Genomic DNA, 20,461 nt, shown 5'->3' with positions numbered 1-20,461 from the left:
TAGTTTATTCATTAGAGACAACATCAGGTCCGAGCGACCGTCGCACGCATCGACACCACTGCATACCTGGTTGCCGGCGAGGCAAGAGTCAGGCGCAAAAGTGAACGTAGTTTGGCCGTCAAAGTATCGAGTGTAGAAAATCGATATATTAAAGGCGATAGGTAATACGATTCAAGGATACAGAAGACGGCTTAACCCGCGGTGGCGCGATAAACTCAATTCACGGGATTTTGCAAACTGCGCAGACAGACGTTGCATTTTCGTTATCCAAAAAAGATTAAATCGGTCTGAAAGTGGGACGAAAAAGAATATCAACTAAAAATTGCAGTCCGACGAATCTGGCATGAGATAGATATGTGGAAACGCTTAAATCCGCCAGATCTCCCCACTTAACAACTAAGCATAATCCCGTTCTACAACCGCCGAGCCTTGCGCGTGATCTAAATTTGCAGTTTCGCAGTTTAGTACGTCTTCGGAAAGCTTCCTCGTACTTGAAACCAACTTTTTTCTGTTCTAAAATACAGTGAGTATCTCACTTACCTTTTGGCATCACGTTCATCGGTTATGGGAACTACGACACGTGCACAGCTATGAATGAATTGCGCAAATAAGAACAGTGGGCCGAGTATTGATTACAGCGGCTAACCATCGTCGAAGTGTATTGTGCGTATGCGTATTTTATAATGTCAGATGTTTGTGAGGATTCGGGTTCCGTTGTAGGAGGACAGATCGCCTCCGAGAATTGCCACCTTTTTTGAGGTAACGACTTACATCCCTATTATATTCAACCTCTGTGTATCAGCATTCGAGTGCTTTTATTACTTCTCTTATCCTGTTGCTTCGTCACAAGTGAATGGTGGTACGGGAAAATGGTACAAGTGCCATGATTATGATTTTTCAAGAGAGCAAAAAACTGTCCCAGGATCTGATTGATAAATTTTTTAATTTTTTCTTTTCTATTCATTTTAATCGTGAAGTACGCTGTGGAGTTCTTTTCAAACCCCGATTTCATATAGCAATCTGTTTTCGAAAAAATGACTCGCGAAAATCGATTTTTTCCGTGCCAGTGTAAGTCGGCGATTTTTTCACTTTCGATGTTGAATAAAAACACTAATGTGATTTTAAAATTACTAAAGATTATGTAGTTTGAGTGAAAAAAACAATGTTTAGAGAGAAAAACGTATTATTTTTTTTGTAAATCATTCATCAAACATGCTAAAAATCGGTTTTATAAATCTGAAACAGTTTGTGCGGATTTAAAATTTTGTTTCAAACAAACAATCGTATAGATTTTTCGATATTTCGTTTTGTTCATTGAATAGAAAAGTGAAAAGGCCTCAGAAGAATTGTTTAATTTTTAATCTTTTGATACTTGAATTTTACGCAAAATATATGTGACAGTGTGACTTTATATGGCTAGAAATGAAGGTCACGTTACACACGCACATCAAGCAGAACACGAACGCGCACTATCTTGACTATTCCCTGCTGATCCTGTAGAATATATTATCCTGAAGTCGGTGTAATATGAACAAACGTACTTTAAGGTCGAACGTAATTTTACACACACGGTATATTTTTTTTCACTCTCTACTTATTTTACAATCAGCTGCTGTGAACTCGGAGAAATCAAATTGGTAATGCTTCAATAAGTTGGGCATCATCTGTCCAATTTTTTATCCAATGTATTGAAAAAAACTGATTTCTGGGTCCGCAATACTTGTTCGAATAAATCTAAACGGATTCCGCAAAAAAAAAAAATCTATCTCTATTTAGATATATTTTTTGTGACTATTGGCTACCACGTGGAAAAATCTCAGCTTACACTTCATTCAGAATATCATAAATCAGGGGACTCGTGTTTCTCAACTACAAATTTGATACGAAGCGCATAGCAGTGTGACGCGACAAAAAATGACCACATATAAGAAATTTAAAAAAAAAGTATGATCTTCAACTTGGAATTGAATTCGATCAGGTCCCGACTCCGTGCAACCTCAATAGATGCGCGTTACGAATGCTTAAGGCTTCAGTCAAACGTCACGCAAGGACGTCATGTATTACGCTCGAGCCATTTAAGATCCGGACAATAAGTCTCAAGTCTCATTCGATGTTGCAATTCCGCCGTGGTGAAATACAGCTGCAGTTTGCAACTTATCTTATTCCTTCGGATTCAGTCAGATGATGCAGTGCGGTTTATCTCCTGAAATACTCGAGCAACCAAACAACCATCTTCGTTACATCCAGTCTTAATTGCTGGTCAAGAAACTGCATATCGTCAGTACTAAGTTACACGGATCTGAACGCTGAGGTGAACTTCAACTGCAGTCTGAATCTTGTTCATCGTCTAAAGTGTCAAAAACCTCGGGATGCGTAAGAATTTATGAAAGATTCTTCATCGTAAGAAGTTTTTTATTTCCTCACTTGATGGCACAAAGATCCATTTTTCATTTTCTTCCTTACGATTTTTCTTTTTTTTTCTCTCTATTAGATTCAAAAATGTAGCCTGAGTTGAGCACTTTTATCGTGAATTTAGTTGGCTGACAAAACGCATTGCCTCCAAATTTTCTAGATTTACTCAATTCAAGTTTTGCGGTAGAAAGTAAAGAAAATTAAATCAAATTTTATTTTGTGTCAAAATTATCGATTGAATTTCTTCTGGTACATGGAGCGCTTGTATTTTTTAACATTTTACAAAGCTTTATGTAATCTTTGGAAAAAGCACCAGAAGTAACAGAAATACTAATTGTTCAGAATTAAGGAAGAAGGGAATAATTTGAATGTACTTTTTCAGCTGCAACTCAACTTTATTTTCATACTATAAAGTATAAACTAAATTCTCTTATTTCAGAAAAAAATGGATCAAGTAGACTCCAAGGTGCCGGATGGTGAAGACGCGTTCTTCTGGCCAAATTGTGACCCGACAGTATGGATGAGGTCCTGTGAACACGAAGTTATCAAGCCGATGTCAGGGAAAAATTTGGGCACAATACCCACCTGGTTGAAAGGGACTTTACTAAGGAATGGCCCGGGGAGTTTAAAAGTTGGCGAATACAGATTTGACCATTTATTCGACAGCTCAGCGCTACTGCACAGGTGATTTTTATACGAAGTCAACTTCGATGTACCGTTTATTGGCATTTTGCCGAAAGTTAAGAATTTTTTCGAGAATTCCAAATACTATAAACTCGCTCTCTTGCTGTTCGCAAAGATTATAATCATAGCCCCAGTGTGAACCGAATTATTCTTGTGAGTTTGTAAACATTGAAATTCCGTATGTAAGAATTATTTTTCACTCTCTCAGCTATATATATATTTCCTAAAAGTTTCAGCTGGATCGCGTTTCAGCGATTCTTGAAATATTTCAAGTTCAGAATACTAGAATGACACCCTCGGTAGCGAAAATGTGTCGTGACATCTGGTGGCTAGAAAATGCATTATTCTAATTAAGCCATATTTAATTTTAAAAGAACTTTTTCATCGCATTTTTTATAGAATACCGATTTCATGTGAAAAAACTAAAGCCTCGTAGCTTGCACTAAGTTGTCTGTACTTTCCTGTTCAAATAATTGACATGAAACCATGTGCTGATGTCCTAGTTCGTGCCGCCATGTTGCTTATTGTTAGCCACGAATCACGATCATCGTTTATCCAATATCTAGGAAGAAATTTCCATTCTTAATTTGAGGTCTTCCATAAACGGGTGTAACATTTGTAGGAATTGTTAAACAGTGAAAATACTCTTTTAGGTTCGAGATAAAGGATGGAAAAGTGACTTATCAGAGACGGTTTGTCCAGACTGACGCCTACAAGAAAAATCATGAAGCCCAAAGGATAGTTTTAACTGAATTTGGAACCAGAGTCGTGCCGGATCCGTGTCGAACAATTTTCCAAAGGTATGGCAGAGCGTCAGCGATATTGTATAATTTCCAGATAATATCACCTAAGATTATCATCTGGAAAAAATTTACCTCATTTTTCATCTCATAGTGGTCATGTGAGTCAAGTTCATCATATGTTCATCTAGTTTCTACTGGTTATACTAATCTTATTTTTATGGCATGGAGGTAAGACCAACTACTGTGGAACAACTGGAACTAGAAAAGGTAAACGTTGACTGTCACATGAAAATGGCGATACGATAATCCTTATTAATAATCGTTTTCGCGGTCCGTATTCATTTCGTGTGACTAATTACATGCATAATCACGACGTGTTTAGTACACGGAGGGAAAGGTGTTCTTGAAGCATCAAAATGGATTTTTCGCGGCATGGGCATTGAAAACTCCACTTTTTGTGGCAGTTTTCGTTCCGTAAAATGACGCTTTATACGGCAGCGAACAAATTTGCGGAATAAAGTCTTTATTCCGCAGTTTTGATGCGCAGTTCGAAGTGCGCATCCCAAACTGCCGAATAAAGTAGCTCCGTCGAACAGATCGCGACATAACCTCACTCTTCGTTTTGCTTTTCAATGCCCATACCGTAAAAAATATTGTATGTGGCATGCCCGTAAACTGTTTTTTGGCTCGGATAATTTCAGTACTCGCTTCCGGCTCGCCTTCAGCTCGTCCTGAAATCTTTATCCATGCCAAAAAAAAATAGGCGGCTTACGGGCATGCCACATAAATAGCTATTCTTGGAGTCCATTCACTTGGATCTGGTATCTCTTATTTGTTCCGAATACGATGAGTTCAATTCAACAATTTCGATCTAGATGGTTTGTCAAAACGATTTAGTCAGGCGAATTCCTTGATTCAACAAAATCTTTTCTTGTCGTGATCGAGTGTAGTATGAACTCCAGTAAACCTTTTGGTGTGTTTCCGAAATTCATTCGACTAATCCTATCATTCCTTTTCAAGTTTATGTATTCTTTCTCCAAATCAGATGTTCGTTGACAGAAACAATTAGGTACTTGAAATAAAATAAGTACATGAATCTAGTGACACACAACAAAAAATTCAAATTAATCGAAAGCCATACGTGCAGAATTATAAATAAAATCATTTCAAGAATACGTTTTGTGCGCTTACATTAGCTCTTTCAACCATTGAACTCTTGACTCAACAAAACATGCATTAGAACAAGCTCAATTTGCTTTGATCCAACAATTTCATATGCCTAAAAGAAAACGATTAAGGTGCGTTCAATCAAAATTTTATTTTTCGGCTGAAAGATGCGTTATTTTTAGTTATTCCTCACATTATCTTATAGATAAATGTGTGTATGAATAATATAATTATCATCGTATTTAATCATAGAAAAAATACTCATCATCTTATACATCACTGGACACTCGATGTGTATATCAAATAATTTTTCGTAATCTTATTTCAACGGCAGAGTGGCGGCTGTTTTCAAAGCCCAGGAAACGATGACCGACAATTCGATGATATCGGTGTACCCATTTGGGGATGAATTTTATACCTTCACCGAAGCGCCATTTATACATCGGATAGACCCGGAGACTTTGGAAACGAAAAGCAAGGTGACTATGAAACTGCATCCTCGGAACAACGCTGCTGCATCTGAAGAGAATAGCGTCGAAGTATGTCAATGACATTTTGATCAACTTCCAGCTTTGCATATCCAAGTACGTGGGCGTAGTAAATCACACAGCACATCCGTACGTAATGATCGATGGATCAGTGTATAACATCGGGATGAGCATCACGGCACGAGGTCCTGCCTACAGTGTGATTTGCTTTCCACCAAACCGCGTCACCGTCTGTGAGTGTTTATTACTTACTAGGCTAGATAATATTCGAAATGCTTTCATTTGGGGCGTGATTATTTCATGGGCAAAATACCATTCTGCGATTTTTAAGACTCTAGGGTCCCTTCACTCGGATTAAGTGGGAAGGCCACTGTGACGACTGCAAAAAAATAACCGATTTTTAAGAATTTTTTTCACAGGGATTTTATTAAGTGTATGTTGAACTTGTTTTATATAAATTTTTATTTAAAAAAAAATATTTTAAATTTACAAAGATAAGGGTCTTGACTTGGCGAATAATAAAGAAATTTATCCTCCCTCGCGGCATTGATATCTCGGTGAAGGGTTATCTCACAATAAAGAACAATATTTTGTCAAAATCCAAAAAATGTCGTTATCGTAGTAAGTGGCCTCAAAAATAAGAAATTTTTAAGCCGTCGACCTTCGTAAAGACTAATAAAAAAATTCCACTCCATCGTAGCAATAATATCTCGATGAAAGGTTATCTAAATATAAACAGCCAAATTTCAAAAATATCCATAAAAATGTAGCTATCGTTGTATATAGCCGTTTTTTTTTTTTTTTTTTTTTTCATTATTATTATTTTTGTGCCGACGATTAAAAATTTCTTATTTTTGAGACCACCTACAACGATAACGACTTTGCATGGATATTGACAAAATATTGTTCTTTATTTTGAGATAATCAATCTCATCATGAGAAAAATTTAATTTTACGACCAAAAAATTTGTATAAAAAAGTCGGGCTTGAACTGATAAACAAGTTTTCAAAATTGTGTTAAAATTTCAAGTTGATCGGATAAAAATTGACCAAGTAATCTGCGCCTCCGAATCGAAAACATGATCATTCGCTATTTATATGCGTCATGCCGCCGTTTCCTTATTAATATCAATAAAAAAAATTCGAAAGTATTCTTGACACTGAATAATAAAGCTATCATTCTTTACATATAATTACATATACCGGTATCATTTCACACCGTTCAAGTTGTCTTGTACCCCCCTCCCCCCCCCCCCCCCCCTCACCGCCATTATGCAGCAATTTTATGCCAATTATTGGCAATTAATATGCCAATTTTATTACGCTTGCCGATAAAACCTTTCTTTTCGGAGATATAAGAACGTTTTCGATGACATTTCGTACAACAATCATACTGTGGCCTTTGGCCTAATACGATGCACGTCAATGACCGAATTTAGTGTGCATAACCGGAGTTGCTTATCAGCTTATTATTTCGCTTATTATATATATATATATATTAGGCTGATTAAAAAAAAACGACTAATTATTTTTTTTCAAAATCCTCACACAAAAACTTTCGAGAAGGTGTAAAAAGACGCCTGTAAAAAGCAGAGCCCTTCATATTATTATTCAGAGGTCGCGCATCGCAAATTTCTATTTCCCGTTTAAATAACACAAGAAATTTTTTTTTTTTAATTTTGGAATTTTATATTTTTAGAACAGCTCATTGAACTACCGGACCAAAGCACATTTTTGTAGGAAATTTGACGCTCTACAAAAAAGGTCCTTACAAAGTTTTCGATAATCACACTCCTTTAAAAGTTATTCGAGGTCAAAGTTGAACTTACAAAAAAGTCCAATGTTTTTTTTCTTCTTTTTGATGATACTATTAATCTTTTCATATATATATATATATGTATATACGTTGCTTATTACGGTTGCCGATAAAGCCTCTCTTTTCGGAGATATAAGAGCGTTTTCGATAACATTTTGTACAACAATAATACTGTGGCCTTTGGCCTAATACGATGCACGTCAATGACCGAACTTAGTGTGCATAACTGGAGTTGCTTGTCAAGGGCAAATAACTCGTGAAGAAAACAAAATGGCACTCGACGAAGGCATACTTTAACCAGATATTAGAAAAAAATAAAATACCTTACAGTATTTATGCTATTTTACGTTTGTACCTCATTTCAAATATCTATATTTTACATTTTTCATTTTGAATAGAATTGAAGAAAAAAATTCCATTTGTCCATTGAACTCAGTGACATTATTTAAAAACATTTCGCTTTTTCTATTCCAAATACGTTTATAAAAGCATTTGAAATGGCTTTGGCCTTTTTTTTTTTTGAAACAATAATACCGGACTGTGAATTCTGTTTTCCTCTTTCAAGCAGGTAAAGCGGGGAAGGAAAATAAACTGTCGATGTTTGATCAGGCCACCATTGTTGCGACCGTTCACTCGAGATGGAAGTTGAATCCATCGTACATGCATTCGTTTGGAATAACTGACAATTACTTTATAATCGTCGAACAGCCACTGTCCGTCTCATTGCTGAGCATGGCCGCGAGCCAGTTTATGAACGAACGTTTATGCACTTGCCTCAAGTGGTATGAAAACGAAAAGGTGTGTAACCGTCATTGCATACCCATACAGTAGAGCAAAAGCGTTTTCGGCTTTGCAATTTTTTTTTTTTTTTTTCTTTTTTACTAATGTCCCTGCGCCATTTTTCTCTTTTTCAGACTCTGATACACGTGATTTCCAGGAAAACTGGTCTGATTGAGAGAACTTTCGTCGCAGAACCGTTCTTCTACCTTCATATAATCAATCAGTTCGAAACTAGTGATGGAAAATATGTTGTTTTGGATGTCTGCTGTTACAAGGATGCAAAAATGCTCGACTGCATGTACGTCGACGTTATGAAGGTACTTCATGCAGAGTCTCGATACAGTGTTTGACAAACCATGATGGGACCTCATACAGAGCCTTGACACAGTCTTCAATGACCATGAAAAAAAACACGATGGAACGTTTCTGAACCGGAAATTGTCATTTGCTTAACTTATCACGGTGCTTATTATTGCTGGCCTGAAACGGGAAGTTTTTAAATTTCCCGCCATTCCTGAGGTTTACCATCTCAGACAAAGAGTTGTATTCATCATCGCATCTAATTCGAGTCACTCGTTCTGAGATATTCTATTGGTTTTCTAAAGAAAACATTATCGATCACATAAAATAAGCTACAGTTAATCAGAATTGTACAAAAAAAATGTGGATTTTTCGTTGGAAAATTACAAAATAATGTTATTTCTCTGGAGAAGGACATAATGAGGTCTCAGTGTGTAAAAGTTAACGTTTCAAATATTTTTCGTTTGTCATGAGAACCCTTTTAGCTACATTTAACCAGATTACTTTATGTAAGACTTTCTCAACTTTTGTTTCATCCGCTATTCCGACTTGATTGTAAACTCTATAAATCTTTCAGGAAATGCATTCGAACCCTGATTACGCGATGTTGTTTCGTGGCCGACCATTGCGTTTCATATTGCCAATGATTCCTCTAACGGCTGACGTTCCTAAGAAAGTTAACTTGATCGAAGATCCAATCAAGTATCAAAATCCAGTGATAATTACCGACAGAGAGGAGACGAAGGATGAAGCAAAGACAGATTTGAACGAGAAGTCTGCAGTATTTGATGGTCTTGTTAGAAAAAAGGCATCGGCGGAATGGCTTTCGAATGGAAGAGTTTCCGTGAGCCCAGAAATGCTATGCGATTTGGGCTGCGAGACACCCAGAATAAAAGATTCTCTCGTGGGAAAAGAGTACAGATATTTTTACGCCATTTCCAGCGATGTTGATAGAGACAATCCGGGAACGGTTCGTTATATTTTCGTCAAATTATTTCTCTACAAGCCTGCACCTGCAAGCATTTTGTCTTGTGAATATTTATTGATCGATTTTCCCGTGTTCTAGATCATCAAAGTGGACACTGTCATGAAAACTACGAAAACTTGGTGCGAGAATAACGTTTTTCCCAGTGAGCCAATATTCGTTCCAAATCCAAACGGAAAGGTAAATATTCACTTGTTTTCAAATTTTAACCTCTCAGAAAATTGCAAATGTGGATCCCCAGGTATGACTGAACAAGATTGATTTGGGAAAAGGCATTTTTTACGAACATCTAAAATTTGAATTTCTGAGTTTTTGGATTGACTACGTGATTATACTTCCCAAGAGTTCTAGCAGTTGCTTGTTATGAAAATCGTTGAATCTTTCGAGTACACATTCTGCACTATTTGATATTTATCAATTTCAAGGTCGTAATTTCACGATCGGATTTAACTTTTATATGAATCCAACTATCCCAATTTTCATCTACCGTCTTGCATCAGTGTTTTTAATTCCAAGATTTCTGAAGCCCAAACAAAATTTTGAAGTTTAGCACGCCTCTTGATCCACCATGTTGAAATTACGATAGAAATTCGAAACCTTACACATAAAATGAAAAGATCACAAGCTTCACATTGTTGCAAGATTTGACGAATCTAAGAGCTCTTTATGAAGTGTACTTCATTTGATTCGTTAGTTAATTCTCTAAAAAGCACGATACGTAGATGGATGGAAATACCCTAGAATTGCTTTACTACTTCAACAAAAGGCCTGACGTAGATTTTTTCTTCGGTTTCACAAGTAATGAGCAAAATATATGTTATATACAAACACAAAAATCCATTTCAAGGGATTTATAAAGAATTCATTAAAAAGCTAAACGAGCATCAAATGATTACAAGCTTGAGATATCAAAAAAATACTTTTGAAAAAAATTACTATGGCTACTAATCCTTGACTATCCAATTATTCTTTTTTCCTAATTTTATCTAGAATGAAGACGATGGTGTAATACTTTCGGCTCTTGTCTGGGGACAAGATCGAGAAACTGAGGTTGGGCTGTTAGTATTGGACGCAGCAACGTTTGAGGAAATAGCCCGTTCGACGTTCGATACACCAGGACCAACACCGAAATGTTTGCATGGTTGGTTCGATTCGAAAATTTAAAACTCAAACCGCAGATGTTCTTTGCACTCTGTTTCTACAGTTTGGATATATCTGGGAAATTTGTTTTCTTTGACAATGAGACATGTGTTCTCATTGTCAGCAATAAAGATTGATAGCAGCCAGACAGAAAGCATCGAACGAACCAACCTATTGTACTTGAGGATTGCATATTAAGAAGGAAACGGTGAAACTTAGCTCATTGATCGGCTGACTACACTCGCGAGCTTCGTCAGATTTTCATGCAGGCTGGCCACTTTGAGCTTCAGCTGTGAAACGCAACCTATTGAGGTTATGAAAGTGATGCGAAGTATTTTAGGTTAAGCCAATGTCAAATAGATGATGTATTGATTCGGAAAAGGCTAACTTTCATTGTTAACTGACTGATGAGTCACCATATCAACACTAACTATTTCATTTAACCACTTGACACGAAGGAGTTTCACATCTCAATCTTTGTTTCGAGTAAGTTGGCTGCCCTGTTTTGATCAATTGTTTCGCGCATGCGCAGCCTGTCGTTCAACCTGTTAACTTTCACCACTTCCAGTCGATATTATTATACACATAGATAACTATTTACAGTGCGTTGCTTTTACCTTTGCATTTTCTTTCCATACAACTGCTCGAAAAGTGTTTAAAATGTAACTGCAACGTATAGGTACAATTTTATGTTCAATAACATGTTATTATCCGATTGCCAGATAAAATACAACCCTATTTTATGAAAAATAATTGCATATATTTCTTCAGCGATTAGGGTTGAAAACGTCTAAAGTTTTCTCTTCGTTCACCAAACCGAGCACTTCTTGAAGGGGTTCATTGGTGCCCCAACGGGACACCCGTAAACTTTGGCAAAGTCCTCGGAATTCGACAGAGTTCCGATAACCCGAAATTTCCCCGGCGAATGGACCGCCGTTTTCAGTTTGTTGCGCGTTGCTTCTGGCCTCATGGATCCGCACCAGACTTGCGCAAAGTTCAGGAAGAACAGCTGCTTCCCCGTCGCGCTTATTCCCGGCAACGTTTCATTCACGTCACCGTTCGCGTTCAACCATCTCTGATAAGCCTGAAAGTGAATCCTTACACGTATTTGCGATTCCATTTTGTTTTCTCCAGGCTCCATCGACTTACCCTGAATGCTTGTTTGATTCCTCCGTTATCCGCGATGTTCTCACCCTGCGTGTTTACTCCATCAATCTGCATCCCCACCTCAGTTACGGTATAGTGACTATATTGGTCTGTCAAACGCGGAAAAATACTATAAATTGTACTTATGTTTATTATATTATGTTAAGAATGAATGGGCTGCACCGTCGGAATCAAACGTTAGGAAAACAAAAGAAGTCGTTTCAAAAACCTCCACCAGTGTTATTTTCCCAGTTATGTTGAATACGATAAAAACAACGTCTCTAGTATTTAACAGACATGCTTCCGAGGGAAATCTAATAGCACAAGCTAAGTTATCAACAAGCAATTGAGCAAAGATTTTACAATTGGAAGGTTCAAAATTATTAAACTCTGGTGTTTTTTAATTCGATTCTAATGACTTTGGGTTCGTTTTTGTCTCTGATCATATCTCAACAAATTGTCTGTAAAGTATAGCGTTTAACGAGGGTTAGGTGGTCCGAGCATGAATTTAAATTACAGCAACTCGCTTCAACCGCAATTCACAGTATCCGTAGCGTTTTGCAATTATTTAAAAAAATTATTTACAAAATCCATAAGTTTCGGTTTTGACTTCAAGGAAATCGTCCTCACCTATCAAACATTGAGCTCTCTGATGAAAGCCTACAATGGCGTCGTCCTTCCACCACCTGTGCAAGTTGCCATCCTTGTCAAAGAGCCTGCCCTTATCGTCAAAGCCGTGAGTGATTTCATGACCAATGACGACTCCTATACCACCGTAATTAAGGCTCCGTGGAAAATATCGATGATAAAAAGGCGGCTGTAAAATTCCCGCCGGAAACACTACACATTCGGGAAATATGAAAAGTGAGGTTAGAGTGACCCTACTTCCTCGAGGGATCACTTTATACCATCCATTTTCATGACGACATACTTATCTGATTCTTATTACGACTGTAATAAGCGTTGACCACAGCAGGTGCCGTGTTCCAGAGGGTTTTGTTCACTGGACTTCCGAGTCTGTCCTGCTCCACACGCGTCAAGTGCTGGAGAATGTTCAAAGTATTCTCAAAATACTTGTCCGAACTTATTACAACCTGTTTTAATATAGACAGAGGAAATCAGTCTCTTTAGTCAACAAGTCTGGGACCACAGACATCGTAGGGTAAACCCGTAAAGTTGCTCTGCCATCTTACAAAATGTCACAAACAAGATACTTGTAGCTATATGTTGAACATTTCATCAATCTTTTGGTATACTTGCAATATCTGTCCATAATCACAAAATTACAATGAAGAGGACGTTTCGAAACGTTTTAGACAGTGATGATTAAAAACTCAAAGGCAACTATTCCGGATTTACCGTACTCTCGACAAAATCATAGAGAACTTGTTTCATTACATCTTTATATCGTTCGTTGAGTAAATTTTGCTCCAAAATAAAATCGGGATACCCGATCCTAAGCAACATGTCATCTACTTTTTCGCCGGCAAGCTGCTTGGTGTCGTCGTCGATCCAGCTAGTCTTCTTCAACAGTTCCCTGAATGATTGTTGGATCTCTTGGGTCATCAGCAGAGTCTTGATGACGAGGGTGATACAAAGAAAGCCATGATTAGTAGTGTGTTTCAAACTATACGATTTATATAACGTGGACATGGGCAACTCTCACATCATTCTTGCTGTTCTCGTCGAAATATTTTCTCACGAACATCGAACCGACGGCCATTCCCATGTTGGAATTCACCTGGGCAACGCAATTCTTCCATCTCAAGGGTGCCTGCTCTCTGCCAAAGAGTATGTAGTAAAACTTTTGCTTGGCTTCTTGGAAACGATCGTCCAAGTTGTTTACACGATGACGTACAAAGCGCCAAAGAAGATAGTTTGATATCGTTCTGGAACAAAAGAAAGTTTGAACATTCTTTCGACAATTGTAAGCCATAGTCAAGATGCATGCGACTATGCGAATGAATACTTTTCATGTTATTAAAATCTTATATACCTCGACGGTGTTTTTGACAGTAGATTTACCAGGTCCTGGATATATTGAAGAGCAAACACCACAACGGGCTCAGAAATATTTGCCGGACGGGCCAAAACTATTGACAAATATCTGTGCCAATCGATCTGCGGTATCACTGTTCTCAACTCGCCGATACTCATTCTTTGGTAAAGCTCTGAAACGTTGCGTCTCTCGTCCGGTGATGAGGTGATCTAACGAGAAAATATGAACTTATTTGAAATAAAGAACTTCATTCAGTTCATTGGAACGCGTTTGAAAAATATGAGGTGTACTGATGTTATTGGATTACCTTAGCCAATTTCGTCTCGAATTCGATGAGTTCATCTGCGTGAAGCGTCGCATTTTCGAGAGGAGCGCCAAGCAATGTAGCGATCTTGATCAAGTAACTCTTGTAAGCTTCAAGGTAGAGAGTATTCGAGGGTTGGAGAAAGTAATCTCTCGTCGGCAGACCAAGAGAGGTTTGATCGAACTGTGAACGGCAAAATAGACCGGTGATTACTGCTTGGAGATAATATTGGTGTAGTCTCCGTAGGAAAAACTTCCATCCTTAAAAAGGCAGGTAAGTCACTTACTTGAATCACGTACTGATCGCTATCCCTTATATCCGGCCCAACCCATTCCGATATCAGTATGTCGTTGTTGTACAAACGCAATTGCGCGACCAAGAGGAGCCAGTCAAATTTCTCGGGATCCCAACTCGGCTGCAGAATCGGCCATCCTCCGAGTTCGTCCAAAAGCTCGATTAGAGGTCGCTCCATACGCTGCTCCAAGATCTCTAGGCGTTATTTTGCATGTCAGATCATTATTAAATCGTAGATATTCCTGTTTCATTATTTTTAACATTAGCCTCAACAGGTCATCGCGTCATTCCGTTGATTTATTTTACATTATCGAAGCATTTTATAGAATAACTATTTCACATCTTGATGAGTTTGTTTCAGAAGTACTTATACGTGATGTCTGATTTACTGTTGTCGTCAAGTTGAACCTTCATATTTATACGGTTCTATTTTCAACGTCAAACCAAAAACGTTGCTAAAATTTTTTTTAACACTAAAGAAACGTCTCATCCATCTCAATAACCGAAACGGTATTTTTTTCTTACTTTACCTCGTAATACGCGAATTTTTACTCACCGTAATTCATGCAGCTGTGATAGAGATGCTTAGCCTTGATCGTAGCGTCGACAGAATTTGCTTTCGCCCCCGGTGAGATAGGTTCCTCCAATAATTCTTTCAAAACTGAATCTAAGGACTCTCTTAGCATTTCGAACGTATCGTAACCGGCTTTGTCTTTTGGTATTGGGTTACGTTTCCCCCAATTACCGCATGCATATTGGTAAAAGTCATGACAAGGATCTACCGTTCTATCCATATACTTTAACATCATCTTAGCTGCAATTAATAACATCAGGAAGTGTATAATATATAAATAATAACGAACAACTTTTTCTAGTTAATCTATATAATTGTCAAGGCTATCAAAATATGTATCTAACGACAGGCCTTACACTCAGTTTCAGTATAAACAAAGTCATCGCGTGACCTAACGATATTCAAGTAAAAAATGTACGTTAGAGATCGAATCTGTTTGAAAGTAGTTATTTCGCGGCAAGTCCCTATATGCGTAATGCCACAGATTCTATTTTCTGTTCTACTTCCTGTCAAAAACTACAAAGTAGTCGAATTGTTGACGGATGTAGCGCAGAAAGGACATTACAAAATCAATGTCCTCGTATTGTACGGAAATTTGAATATCATACATGAGTGAAAGAATGGATTTCAGTGACTTCAGTGGAAGGCCTGTGATTAGCAGTTGGATGTGTGAAGGATGTACAGGCCTGCGGTCGATTCTCGCACGATAATTATTCATTGAAAGCTATCGTTTTTATTGACAACTGCCTTAACGCACACATGTAGCATCGATCTACAGATAATTTATCTTCTTTTCAACTATATCCTTATCTCTCTTATTACAATTTACACAGATTCTACTATAATTCACTGTACAGATCAACATATACCATATACCAAGCGCAGATAAAGCGCAGATACATCTATACATTCATTTAAGCGATTATCAATAACAAATATGCGCCGAAAGAAAACGGTGAAACTCAGCATGCTGAGTGACAGACTGCACATGCGTAAAACAGTCGAACCCTATTGGTTGCCGAGATCGTATTACATCAATATATTGGTCTGCAAAGCAGGGGAGCCAACTCAATCGAAACAATGTACGAAATAATCAGTTAGTCAACAGTAAAAGTTTGCCAAGCCTTGCCAAATCACTGTACCAACGCAAGTAGCGCAAAAAATGAAGTCAACCAATCGAAAACCGATGATGAGGGCCCATTTGACGTCATTAGTTGACCACACGTTAACCCCACCTTTACGAATGTTCTCTAAATTGTCAATTGGAAGTTAAATAGTGTAAAAGTCAACTGCGAATTGACTTGCCGTAATGAAAAAGAAGTCGAGAAAAAATGATAAATTTCGAGAATTACCAGATTCATTATCTACATTTCAAACCGAATTTTTCTACTGTTGATATTATTTTGGTTTTACTAAGTCAAGTTATACCCGGACTATTCACAATCTGCTTGACCCAAAAAAAAATTCGCGTTACCTACATAACCTCCATAAGCCGAGTTCGACACGTGAAGCTTGAGGTAGTCAGGCTGCTCGAAAATCCGACAAATCTTGCGCATGCGCAGACGGATACTCAATCTGCTGAGTTTCACGGTTTTCTCTGGACATATATTCATTGAAGACATGAACGGATTAAAAGGAATATTAAATAGATACTTCGAAGGCATAAATTTATAACAACGCAACATATATATACATATATACATGTATATTAATATATATATCGCTTGCATTTACATGAAATAATACTTATAAGCACCTTGGGCCTCGCGGATGCTCTTTAGGTCACCTTCGCCCTTCCAAAATGCATGAAACTCCGAGGATTTTTCCCCGGCATCATCTTCCTGCATGGCCAACCAGGTATTCTCATTAATCAAGGGCCTTCCGCCCTGTTCACCTGGGTCAGACTCGCCCTGGGTCTGCCCGTCGTCTTTGGTACCTGAATCAACCGTCTGCCACGGCATTTGATTTGCCGAATTTCCCGCAGTGTCTCCGTATATTAATTCGCCATCCCTTGTGGTAATCAGAGTCTATGTATAGGTGCTATTTAAACAGTGATCAGGGCCTGAAAACCATTTTTATTTCGAAAATTATTTATCCTCTACTTAACGCTTACTGGTAATCCTCAATGTCCCTTTCTCCGTTATCATAAGCCTCGGCGTCATCCTCCGAATAATCAGCCAATGAATTCTCAACCCTCTCCTCAGGTATGTCTGTGTTTTTCTCCACCAACATGTCTGCGTCATCTCCGTTCGCCTGAAATTACGATTTTATTTTATTAACCTAAAAAGCGGATTGGATATATTGATTATCTATATAAATTCTTGACATTTCTGGGTAGTGATGAGCAAAATTCGTCTTGGTCTTGCGGTCTTGGTCTTGGTCTTGGTCTTGCAAAAATGCAAGACCAAGACCAAGACCTTCTACGCAAGACCAAGACTGACTGTGCAAGACCAAGACCAAGACCAAGACTGACTTGTAAAACCAAGACCAAGACCAAGACTGCCAGAGTCTTGGTCTTGGTCTTGCTTTTGCTCATCACTATTTCTGGGGCACGCTAAGAAGTCAAGAGACTTTTAAGTGATTTTGATTACGATGACTTCGTGGCAATTCACTATATTCCGAATAATCCTAAGATAATGTAACACTGGTGACTGAAAAAATTTCCCAAAACATCTCGAGTCCTTAGAATAATCTTTTATGTATATCCATTGAATACCCTGAAATTATGCCACCCGTCTCCGTTGGAAACATCTCTTTTCTGTCGTCCCATATTGAACGTAATATCGGGTGGCACATAGCTGGTCTTTATTTCCTGAAGTAATTCTCTGTCCTCAATTTCCGATTGATCAGGATCGTAATTGAATGTGGCTGAAAAATGAAAAGAAGAATGGATTACGCTTATCGTGTATTTTACATCATTGTCATCGAATCTTTGCATCGCGGGAAAACCCGATTTTAAACATGAATGAGACTACGTTTATAAAATCTCCAACAATATTACTTACATAAATGATGGTGAAGACGAACTAAACAACATCTCTACTTTGTGATTGAAAGAAATCTAACCAAATTTGAATAACGTAATATTAACACACCAATAATTTGTAGACAGTTTTTATAATTAAAACTTTCAAAATTATTAAACTCCGGTGTTTTTAACCAATGCTAATGGTTTGGATCTATATTTTTTACCATAGAGATCTTCAACGGTAAATAGTAATCTTCACAGTGAATAAACAAAGATGTTTGAAAGCCCGGCACAACAGATGTTCGTGAACAATTAAATTTGCACGTTATATAATCGTACTCAGGTAAGACGTTTTGAATATTTTTCAAATAATTCATGGAGATCTGGCCAATGAGCAAAATGAGTGAAAAAAAAAATTAGAATCGGCTCAAAAACACCGGAAATCGATCATTTTGAAAGTCCAAATAATTCAAACTTTTCCAAAATTATTTAATTAATTGATTTCTCTGACATAGTAAGGTTGTCATTTCATTCATGGTCATCAATCACCATCATCAGTTCTAACAACGTTGCTGGAAATTTTTTAAACGGTTTCCTTTTCCACCCAACTTTTTATTCAGACAATCGACCCCATAAACCCTCAACGTGTTAATCGAAATTACCTTTGATGCTACCGCTGCTTTCGCGAGCTTCTTGATCAGTGGCTTGTGTTCTATGGTTTGAAATTTTCCCCATTGTATTCGACCTGCATATCGCTATGTAAATAATAGTGATCGGCAGCAGTACTGCAGGTACAATTAGCATAAGTCTAACTCTCAATCGCCAGGTATTGTTTCCTCCCATGCACCACCTGAGACAACACGTGTGCACAATGAGCCTGACGATAATTCTTTAATAAATCAACGAAGAATCGACGTGATAGCTTCCGATTCGTCATCGATCACGGAAACATCTTGATGAAATTTTTCTCTTCCAATTTTTCATTACTTACACCTTAATATAAGACATGACAAGAAATGATCAAATTCTCACAAATTGCTTGAGCAAAATTTGGCGGAAATATGGAAGACAGAAAAATTTTACGTCACGCAAGTCTTTCTATGTATCCAACGTAGTTGTGCATGTTTACTTCAATCTTCCAGTCTCCTTGTTTATCGCTAGTCTGCAAGAAGGACATGGACCACCGCTATAGTAGTCTTCGTCATTGAACTGGCTCAAGCGATCGCTACCTCTCATTTTTTCTGCAACGAAGGAAATCTCTTTTAAGATATTGATTAATACCGTAAATCGTTACCAAAGTTACGTCACCTCGCGGTGCAAGTTGTAAAATTTGATTGCAGTCATTAAGTTGTGTAAAAAGAGTGACCATACCTTGAAAATTGCAAGAGACAGGTGTGAGTAAATCCAAGAATGCGTCAAACGCGAGCTACGATAAAACCTGAAAGATATGTACGCAGGCCCCAACTTGGACTAAGATTAATAAAGGGTCTAAACGATATGACCTTTAGAATCAATTTAAGAATTTAAGATGATTACAGCACTTGTTTTCTATTGTCAATCACACCCACCCTACGAAAGGAGTTGAGTTGTGAGGTACAAGTCGTTCCACGCTTCTCTGCCTCGCATACCTTGCAATATCCAAGTATTATGATACTGAGTTAAGTTTCGAACATAAATATGTGAAAATGGCACTGTGATTTCGAATCCTAGGCTATAAAGTCACCCAGTCTTGCTCCGCGTAGCTTCCAATACGCCAAAAGTATCCACATATGTAACCTATTATCATTTCTATACTCTTAACGAACCGTTTTACTCAACTTCCGGAAACTATCGCGACGTATACGGTGTGCTTCTCGAGTGCGATGATACTGCCAATGGCAAATTTTATTGCATAATTTTGCAAAATTTACAAACTCCGAAATTTGTGCTATAATTAAAGTTAATCAAAGTGTGCTAACCATCGACAGAGAACTCTATAACCCAAGGTTGTTGTTGTTGTTGTTTTTTTCTTTCTTTTTTCATCGTTTTTTGCAGGATGAATAAAAAACAATGTTTTTGTTAAGTGTCTTGAGAAAAAGACTACTTTTTGCTCAAAATTCGGACTCCCTATACTGTTTGAGAGTGAATAGACCAATTAAAAATTAAACGATCGACTTGTTATAGCGAATTTTTTAAACACCGGATCATCGTCACAAAGTTTGAAAAAATATCAGGATGACGCTGTCATCCTTTTGCACGTTTGCAAATATGATTGCAAACTGGTAACTGAGCTTAGACTTTTGTTTTAACGATGTGAAAAAAATAAGGAAAAAATTCTTACCTGAGGCGACGTGCAGTTACACTTGTGCCAATATTTACTCTATCATTTCACGACACAAAATCCGTTCCACCCGATGGCAATATGTAATTATCCTGATGTTGTGGGGAGCAATTGACGGAGCGAAATACGCGGTAAAGTTTTTTGCGGGCAAATAATGGCGAATGCGAGTGAAGAAACAATTCCAACGTATTTAGAAATAAAAGGTGTCAGATGAAGCCGCGGATCCGACTGATATGGTGCTTCTGGATACTAGGAACGAAGAGAATTGAGCTATTGTGCCAGAAGTCACTTCATGAATGCTAATATCCTACTGACACTAGCGTTGATTTAAATTTACAGAT

At 37.7% G+C, this 20,461-nt stretch overlaps 2 protein-coding genes across 7 annotated transcripts; one reads left to right on the top strand and one right to left on the bottom strand.

The window, feature by feature from the left end:
* The first annotated feature begins 434 nt into the window (after nt 1-434).
* On the top strand, nt 435-11,259 carry LOC124406191 (carotenoid isomerooxygenase). The gene is given in 11 exon segments (XM_046881542.1): nt 435-719; nt 721-759; nt 2,852-3,096; nt 3,750-3,896; nt 5,341-5,485; nt 5,577-5,727; nt 7,879-8,108; nt 8,225-8,407; nt 8,968-9,360; nt 9,457-9,555; nt 10,366-11,259. Coding segments are annotated over 11 exon segments (1,842 nt in total). The 5' UTR covers nt 435-683; the 3' UTR covers nt 10,540-11,259.
* Nucleotides 11,190-20,292, bottom strand: LOC124406189 (neprilysin-4-like). 6 transcript variants are annotated; one of them, XM_046881536.1, is made up of 16 exons: nt 20,121-20,292; nt 18,930-19,041; nt 18,463-18,650; nt 17,549-17,700; nt 16,946-17,085; nt 16,589-16,842; nt 14,815-15,072; nt 14,251-14,453; nt 13,968-14,147; nt 13,658-13,869; nt 13,328-13,550; nt 13,060-13,236; nt 12,593-12,755; nt 12,292-12,501; nt 11,665-11,771; nt 11,190-11,599 (listed from the first exon to the last, which is right to left on the bottom strand). In XM_046881536.1, the coding sequence occupies exons 2-16, from the start codon at nt 19,034-19,036 to the stop codon at nt 11,324-11,326; spliced, it is 2,850 nt and encodes a 949-aa protein (XP_046737492.1). In that variant the 5' UTR covers nt 19,037-19,041; nt 20,121-20,292; the 3' UTR covers nt 11,190-11,323. The 6 variants fall into 6 exon arrangements, with proteins under 6 accessions (XP_046737492.1, XP_046737494.1, XP_046737493.1 ...); XM_046881538.1 differs by having other exon boundaries at nt 18,463-18,512; XM_046881537.1 differs by lacking the exon at nt 18,930-19,041.
* Between the last annotated feature and the right edge of the window lie 169 nt (nt 20,293-20,461).

This window comes from Diprion similis, chromosome 5, assembly GCF_021155765.1.
Source record: "Diprion similis isolate iyDipSimi1 chromosome 5, iyDipSimi1.1, whole genome shotgun sequence".
Classification (NCBI taxonomy): Eukaryota; Metazoa; Arthropoda; class Insecta; order Hymenoptera; family Diprionidae; genus Diprion; species Diprion similis.
The sequence above is the reverse complement of the archived record's forward strand: the minus strand, read 5'-3'. Positions and strand labels throughout refer to the sequence as shown.

Bases quoted from the DNA above. Each gene is read 5' to 3' on its own strand.
- LOC124406189 (XM_046881536.1), bottom strand. From the start codon at position 19,036: ATGAGAGGTAGCGATCGCTTGAGCCAGTTCAATGACGAAGACTACTAT. The intron at 14,454-14,814 runs GTGAGTAAAAAT...AATAACGCCTAG, and splicing joins TCACAGCTGCATGAATTACG to AGATCTTGGAGCAGCGTATG. The intron at 14,148-14,250 runs GTAAGTGACTTA...TGCCGTTCACAG, and splicing joins GCGATCAGTACGTGATTCAA to TTCGATCAAACCTCTCTTGG.